At 50.0% G+C, this 8594-nt stretch overlaps 1 protein-coding gene across 1 annotated transcript in view; it reads right to left on the bottom strand.

Annotated features, from left to right (window-relative positions):
* Positions 1–8594, bottom strand: part of COQ9 (coenzyme Q9) — an 11158-nt gene continuing 2564 nt past the window's right edge. Inside the window, exons 2-9 of the mRNA XM_009643363.2 lie at positions 7786–7957; positions 7042–7177; positions 6540–6682; positions 6195–6279; positions 4903–5007; positions 2814–2969; positions 2347–2400; positions 1–64 (exon numbers count right to left, since the gene is read on the bottom strand). Of these exons, the coding sequence (XP_009641658.1) occupies positions 29–64; positions 2347–2400; positions 2814–2969; positions 4903–5007; positions 6195–6279; positions 6540–6682; positions 7042–7177; positions 7786–7957 (887 nt within the window). The 3' untranslated portion in view covers positions 1–28. The remainder of the gene's footprint in view (positions 65–2346; positions 2401–2813; positions 2970–4902; positions 5008–6194; positions 6280–6539; positions 6683–7041; positions 7178–7785; positions 7958–8594) is intronic.

Genomic DNA, 8594 nt, shown 5'->3' with positions numbered 1-8594 from the left:
CCTTCCCGCTCGTCCCTTGGCGCCCTCCTCACCGGCGCTGGTTCAGCCCCGCCAGGTTGCTGATCTGTGGGCAGAGGGAGAAGGGGGTAAGTCCCGGTGCCCCGTGGGGAGAGAATCACAGAACCATAGGATCGTTGAGGTTGGCAAAGCCCTTTAAGATGCCCAAGCCCAACCGTTCCCCTAACCCTAAACCCTGGCCCTAAGCCCCTCCTCTGCCTGGCTTTTAAATCCCCCCCAGGGATGGGGCAGCGATAAGGTCTCCCCTCAGCCTCCTCTTCTCCAGGCTCAACACCCACAGCTCCCCCAGACGCTCCCCAGCAGCCTGGGGCTCCACACCCCTCCCCACCTTCCTTGCCCTTCTCTGGACATGCTCCCGCCCCTCCAGGTCCTTCTGGGAGTCAGGGGCCCAACCCTGAACCCAGCATTCCAGGGGCGGCCTCACCAGTGCCCAGCACAGGGGCACGGTCACTGCCCTGCTCCTGCTGGCCACACCAGTCCTGATACAAGCCAGGATGCTGCTGGCCCTCTTGGCCACCTGGGCACACTGCTGGCTCATATTCAGCCGCCTCTCGACCAACACCCCCAGGTCCTTTTCCACCATGCAGTTTCCCAGCCCCTCTTCCCCATGCCTGTAACCTTGAGTGAGGTTGTTGTGACCCCAGGGCAGGACCCAGCCCTTGGCCTTGTTGAACCTCACACCATTGGCCTGGACCCATGGATCCAGCCTGGCCAGGTCCCTCTGCAGAGCCCTTCTCCCCTCCAGCAGATCCACACTCCCACCCAGCTCAGTGTCATCTGCAAACTGACTGAGGGTGCCCTCGATCCCCTCATCCAGATCATTGACAAAGATGTTAAACAGAACTGAGCCCTGAGAAAAACCTGAGAGGCCATGCTCCCTGCCGCACAAAGGCCCTGCCCAGCCCTGGAGGCCTCAGCGCTGGTGGGCAGAAAGGCCTCGCCCCAGAAGGGGCCGCAGGAGCAGGGGTGAAGCAGGGAGAGAGGCCCACGTGCTGGGCAGGCGGGAGGTGGGGGCAAAAGGCACCGCTTGTGGTCAGAGCACAGGAGTGAATGGAAAAGGGCTGGAGAAAGATGGTCCTAGATCCAGCTGCAGGCATCCCTCTGACCTGAACCTGCTCCCTAGGTCAGCAGGTTTCAGCTTGGGTTTATTTTTGCGGCCACAGAGACCCTGACAGTGAATTTAAGCCTTTGAGGCATTCTGCGTACTCGTCTGCTTTGCAGGGACCTGGCGAGCTCAGCACACCTGTACAGCACTCTCAGACATGGGAGTTTCGGACTGCTTGCCCCCAATAGTTAATGTACCAGGATGCTTTTGCCCTAAAACCAGCTGGCTGCAACCCACCCGCCTTCAGAAGCAGCCCAGTTCCTCCCGTTCCGCCCCACAGTGGATCCGCTGCAGGGACAGACCAAACACCTGGTAATAGGAGACATCTGGGACCCAGACTGCAGGGACGCAATCTGCCAGAGAGCATTGCGCTGGCATGCAAGAGCATGAACAGAGCATGGGGATTTCTTTAGCGGAGGATCCTTTTGGCACAGGCAGGTGTGAAAGCAAGAGAGAAGCTGAGAAATGCTAAAGATACGAAACGATTCCACCGTAACTGCAGGGGGAAGGAGGTGGGAGAAATTCTTGAGAACTGCTTCATACAGTAAAAATTATTTCTAATTTATGTTCCAGCCTGTTTGTCTTGTACTGGTAAGCACAAGGAAAATGTATTTCTGAGAACAAGGAAATCACTTTGCTGCTAAGTGCAATGGGAGTTGTCTAAAAATAGCATCACAGGGAAGCCCTGAAGCCCAGCAAAAGTCATTCCTGGGTAGGCAAAGGACTGTCTCCTACCCCAGAGGAAGTGCAGCTCCCCCTGCATGGCACAAAGCAGTCTGGGGTGCTACCGAGAAGTGAATGAATTCTTGGAAGGACGCTGTGGTCAACTGAAACAGCTTGAGGAAGTCACCCTGCTGTGGCTCAGGGACAGGCGTCCATGGGGGCACGGACCTTCCATCAAGATCTCCCACACAGGGACTGGCAGAGGAGAAGATCTTGTGACAAGCAACAGATTATTCTGATCGCCTGTCTCTCATCCCTGAAGCTCACCCTGCAGCTTCAGACTTAATTTTTTACACGCTATTACAAGTTCTTTCACCACCAGACAGTGAACTAACCCCAAACAACCCAGAAAATCATCCTTACATATAGTTAAGTTATGAAAGACAATTCTTTTTCAGGCTGTCCTCTAGATTTGGGAGGAAAAACACGCTGAGATACAGCATGGAAGGGAACAGAAACAATTCTGCCCTTACAGCCCTGATGGTTTCAGCATTACTTACAGTAACGGCAGCTCCCATCAGGCCCTGGACAACTGCTTCTCCGGTTGACTGTACCTAGGAGACACAAGGAGAACATGACCTTCTGCTTTCTTCTGCGGTTACGCTTGTGGCCACCCAACTGCAGAGGCGTAATGCACAAAAACATGTTTTTGCTATGGAAAGATGCTGACAGAAGCCAAGTGCTGCAGACAAACAACAAGCCAGAGATAAGAAACATGGAGGAGATCTCCTGGGAATGTACGTCTCCTAACCATCGGGCCAGCCTGACAAAGAGGGTGCCTACGGGTCATTTTACTAGAAAATACAGAAGCATTTATTGATGTTGAACGGACGGCGGTTATGCAATCAGCCGCCAGTACAAGGTGGTCTCTCAGTAGACGTGTGGTCTGCACGATCAAAAAGCCAGGTCTGCATATGTATTTGGGGAGAAGGGGGCCGCCACCTGTACACCTTGCCTGTAACGTTACCTGATTAGCTGTATTGCCCATGTTCATGGCATCAGCCACTCTGTTTTCCAGGAAGCGCCAAGTCTCCTCGAAGTCAGGGGATGAATCCTGCATCATCACCAGTTCGGTGGTGTTGTAGACGCCAGTGAGCACAGCCCGACGAGTGTACCAGTTAAACTGCAAGGGCATGAAAGGAGAGAGAGAGAGAGAAAGGTGTGACCTGAATGCAGATCAAGAATGCAGCTCAGGAAAGCAGACCAGAGAACGGCAAAGGAAAAGACCATACCGACAGCACATTCCTTCCCTGCCTAAACCGTGTAACTTGTCTGCGTGATGCCGTGGGCCACCAGCCAACACTGACATCTGACAGCACAGCTGCTCCCGTGGCACCAGACAGAGGTCACAAGTACGGTATCTAAAACTGCTGAGCAAAATCCCCACCACCTGCTTTGGGCTGCAAGCAGGCACCTGCAGCAGACAACAAGGAATTCTCCCTGACCCAGCCAGCCTGCGTGCATGGTGCAGGAGTTCATCTTTGCTTTACAGACTGCTAGCGGGCGATGCAAACCTCCAATTCTAGATCTGATTAATGAGGAACAGCTATATTTAGTACTGAACTTGAGCTGCAGCTCGCACCAGATACAAGCATGAAGAAAGGGAACAAACAGAGGACAGAACTGTGCAAGTCAGCACACAGAGATACACCTTTCCCAAATCCTGAAATACCAGTACTGCCTGCTGAATCACTAAATGCATCGTTGTGCTGCAGGATGCACTACAACAATTGGTTACACAATGCAAAGACGCACAAATAACTCAAACTTCAGTTTTTCCAGATGCACTTGCACCACTGGCAGACAAAATACATAAACATTTTTAAAAATGAGTCTTCAACTTCATTTGCTGCTATTACAGTGATTAAAGTGTTTGGGTACCTGGAGAAAGTACCAGTTGTTCCATTCACAATTACAAAGCAACAGCGAAATGAAAACACCAGCCTTGATTTCGAAACCAATGCTTGGCTTGAAAGCTCTACTGTCTGCACCACGACCTGCAAACTTTGACAAGGGGAGAAGCATGAGGGATGTTGCCACTTGCAGCTGGATCTCTCAGGTGCCTGAGACCAAACTGTGTTGATTCTCCTCCTGCTCTGAAAAAAGCAGCTGAGGGGGTCTCTGAGGCATGGGCATACTCCTGGTGCTGTGAAGGGGGCTCTGCTTCGAGTGAAGTTAAACCCCTTTACTGGGGAAGAGGGAGGGGGCTCAGCATCACAGCTTCCCAGCAAAACTCTTGTAACCGGTCAGAAGGTGCAAACAAAAGACAAACTTCGGAACCTCTCCTACTCTGCGTCAGCGAGGAGACTTTTAGGAACAGCTCAGTGCAGACACTGACTCCGATGTGTTGATTTGCCTTTCCTAACCCATAAGGGACTTGCTGTGACTGACGCAATCACAGTCTTTCAGTTCTTCCCTGGTTTATTCAATTTTTCTGTATTTTTTTTTATTTTTCACTGCAGTAGCTTCTCTTTTATACTCAGATAAAAGCAGCTTATTAAAGTAGTTTGTTAAAATGGTTCATCCATCTCTGCCTACATCTATATGAATTGAAGTAATTTGTTAATTGCTTTAATTAAGGTTGTAATTCTCTTTTATTCCCTGCCAGAAAGATGAAAGCTTTAATAAGCTACTGGTATTTTTAGGTAGGTTTTCAAGTAAAATCTGTAAGTGCTGCTGCTGCTGGAAGAGACAGCTGCTTCAACAGAGAGGCTGCTCGCTCGCTGAATACTGGATCAGCTGCTTAGTCTCAAAATTTCAACAATTTTGTCTGTGTCTTCAAAAAAAAAGCACTTAAAAGAGTCTAGGAAAGTAGGTCCTTTTAATTTGCACTAATCCCATTGGCACTAATTTGCATTTAGTCTCATTGGCTCCTAAGTCTCTTTGGAAATTAGACTACAGCTTATAAGGACCCTTGGATGCTTCTGCAAATGTCTTCCTCGTCCAACAAACGGATCATTTCAAGAGAGACGTGGCCCTGGCGCTTAATTGAACCCATCATTTTGCTGAAGTGCCAAGGGGTAGGACCAGCCGGTCTGTGCAGCACGAAGACTTACGTCTGTGGACTGATCTCCAGCATAGTGCCATATATCATCGATCATGCTGGTGAGAAGGTTGAGGCTGGAAGGGATGTTATGCGGGAGCAACAGGATGCTCAGAGCCTGCGAAGAAACACACAGATAAATGGAGGCGTCCAAGAGGGAAGGACTCAGCGTTAAAGCAGACTGACGCAGCGTTAAAGCAGACCAATGCTGCTCTGCTCTGTTCTCTTTTCCCTGTTGCTGTTGACTTGCCTCCAGCTCCCAGTGACAAGTCCTCCCAGATCTTTTCAGCTAGCACTGCTCTTCCCAAGAGGCAGGATTTGCAGGGAATGTGCAGTGTGGCAGCCAACCTCGGCATGTACTGGAGCCCAAAGCTTCCTGCTCAGCTCAAACGCCACTGTGGTGTCTCTCCTGAGCTGCCTCTCCAGGCACGGAGACACAGCACAGGCTGAGCTGTCTCACACTCGTGCTGTGCCCCTATGGGCAGGGAGTCAAATCTCTCTCTGAATTTGACTTTGAACTCAAAGCAGCTACTGAGGGCAGAACAGCCAGCCATAATGGCCCTGCTGGGATCCTGCAGCCTTTGAATGTAGTAACACAATGCCAGAGGAGTCACAAACCACCCACGTCCTTTGCAAGACACGTTATGCTAATCTGGAACAAAAACATGAATCCTGCTTCTCCCTCCACAAGGAGAGCTGGATTCAGCTGCCCTGATTCGGGACACCAGAGGCTGACTTTGCAGCAATCTTTGCAGCCCAAAGTTGGGAACTCTTTGCTTGTTACTGAGGCCACAATTCAATTCCCTTCTCACCATGGGAAGAAAGGCTTGAGGCTTAAATCTGAATTTTGAAGCACAGAGTCCTCTCAGTTCACAGATCTACCCTCAGGTTGCCAAGGGTTTGTTGTCCGCCCACTAGGCAGGCAGTTTCTTGCAACAAAGCGGTAGTTCTGCATTTCCAGGCATCAGACAATATCGGTGCAGCCAGGACAATGCTGCAAGGAGCCTGACTTGCAGTGGCACTGGAAGTAGGACTGAGCAGAGACACGGGTTATCCCTGGGGATCCCAGATGGGGGGAGTGAAGGATGGAGAGGTTTGCCTTTCTGGAACTGCAAGAAATAGTTGTTCTATGACACCTTTAACTGCCTTCTTCCAAAGGCGCTCTCTTCTCAAAGGGTATGAATCATCTAAAACCAGCGAGGGTTTCATTTACTTGAACTACTCTGGTGGAGAGGCTACATTGAAGGCCACAGTGCATTTCAAATACACACAGAAAAAGGGACAATCTTGACATTCATTTTATACCTGGGGCCATTTCTTAATATATGGAATCAGCATCCTCAGTCTGGCTTCCACAGCATCTCTCAGGAATTGATCCGTAGGCTTCTTCCTGGGTGAAGAAACAAAATACAAATATGAAGAACATCCAAGTTGAACTCAATTCTGAACTTGAAAGATCGACCTCTCGCCCACCTCAGCAATAGATATACTAAGTATTGTCATGCCTCTGATCCAACTCTATCTGGGAAGGTGGTTTTATTCAGGTAAATTACATTTTTTACTTAAAGTATCTGTGTCCCAGGAGGCCTCTCTGTCTATCCAGTCCCCAAAGCCTGCCCAGGAAGATGTCTTTCTATACCCAATACTCACTCTGCTTCGCCCAACTGCACTAATTTTTGCTCCTGCTCCAACTGCTCAGCCAGCTTGGTGTTGCACTGAGACACAAAGTGCAGGATCAGTTCACTGCCGTCGCTGTGAAACATCCCTGCGGCAGCAACAGAGAGACCCAGGGTCTGTAGGGAAGAAGGGAGAAGCACAGGCTGGGTCATACACTGCTACGCAGCATCTGGCTAGAAAATACGTTGTATTTATTTTGCAAACAAAGTTATGTGAATTTAAACAAAGCAAGGCTGCATTAAAAAGCTCTTCCTGTAGGTGGTTTTCTCTCTTTAGGATCACTACTCTACATTGTGCCTTAGTCTAACTCTGTCAGAGTTATCCTGGAGTAGCTGGGACATGTTACTGCCCAGTACCATTTGCTGACTAGGGTGCATCGCCCAAGAGTATGTGGGGGAAGCATGCAGGCCTGGCTGTCTTTGGACTTCTGCTCCATCCAGTTTTCAACTGGTTCTTTGCTTGTCTCCCCACATACCTTGGCTCCCTCTGCAATGGCTTCTGCAGTCCAGCCATGTTCAGGCACAAACTCCAGCGCTGCTGTGAGGATTCGATGCTGCAGCTGCTCCTCGCTCTCATAGTCCTCAGACTCCTGGCCACCCTGGCCAGTGTAACTATGAGAAGGTATTGGTACAGTGAGGGGAATGTCACCATCAAACATCAGCAACCTGGCCTCTGCCACTCGTTGCCACCACTGCGTGCAGGCACGCATTGAGATCTGCTTATTTATGTCTCACCTCCTCCTGTAAAATCCTTCCCTTTCTGGAAGAAGGATTCTTAACGAACCTTTGCCGTGAAAGGAAAAGAGAAAAATAAGGGAGGACTCAATCTAGGTGCCTACCTGGAGACCAATCAGCCTCAGATTCCCCCTCCTTTAAAAAAAAAGCTAAACTATAAGCTTTTCCAGCGGGAGCTTTATAGTTACAGGCACATGGACAACATATTGTCCGTATTTTGTGTAGATCTACACAAAAATCCAGAAGCGAAGGCTTGCGCTTTGCAGACCAGAGAGGTTCCCTCTTGAAAGCAAGTCCCATCCTGTCTCCATGGCAGACAGTGGAATCTGCACTGTCACAGCAAACCAGCTCTCCAGCTGCTGCGGTCTGAGGCTCCGTTAACTCTGGATCTCGTTGTCTCCCAGTTTCAGACGCGAGTTGCAGGAAAGCAAAGCCTTCTGATCCCACTGTCAGCAGGACAGCACTAGAAATAGCTAGTGAGTTACCTGGGGCGAGGGCCCTGAGGTTCCTGTTCAGGCTGGTGATCAGTTGGATGCGAATCAAACTGCTGCTGAGAGGAAGATGCCAACGGCTCCTTCTTCTGCTCGTCAGAGACTCTCCTCAGCACAGCCGAGGCCTGGAGAGGACGCTGTGGCAAGGAGAGCTGGCACCTGACCACTAAAAGGGAAACCAAGAGGGTCAGATGTCTCCTTCCAACAAGAGGAAGCAGAAGATTAAGGTGAAGAAGAGAGTTGTGGTAATCACAGCTGAAAAGAACAAGTTTGTAAAGACAGCCTTTTTTTTACACCTCCAAGAAGCGCCCCTCTCAGCTGAGCCCACGTTTACTTGATGGAAATAAAGTGGAAATGTTTTGTGAGGAGGAGAACCATGCAGATGGCATGTACTGCAAATAGCAAGGAGCTTCCCAATCTTGCTCTGGAAACCAGGTACACAAACATGCACTCATGCAGCACGACCTCCCTCCTTTTGGGTCCCTGACGAAAGAGGGGAGTTAGAGGCAGGTGCCAACCCCTGAGCTCAGGGCGAGAGGCAAGTAATGCACTGGAGAGTGAGCAGCCTTAACAGATACAACACGCTGATCACCACGTGCATTTCTCAGATGGCTCAAAGGCAATGCAACTTTCAATTACACCTACTCTGCCAGAATTTTTAATTTAACAGCAGTCAGGTTTTGGGCTTTTTTTTTTTTTTTTAATAAGCTGGGGTTGCACAGCCCACACTTTAAAAAAAAAACCCGCCAACAACCCCAAACCTGCTCCAGTTCCCTCACACGCTGTGTGGGGCGGTTTCAGGG

Source organism: Egretta garzetta, unplaced genomic scaffold (genome assembly GCF_000687185.1).
Source record: "Egretta garzetta isolate BGI_Z169 unplaced genomic scaffold, ASM68718v1 scaffold27, whole genome shotgun sequence".
Taxonomy (NCBI): Eukaryota; Metazoa; Chordata; class Aves; order Pelecaniformes; family Ardeidae; genus Egretta; species Egretta garzetta.
The sequence above is the reverse complement of the archived record's forward strand: the minus strand, read 5'-3'. Positions and strand labels throughout refer to the sequence as shown.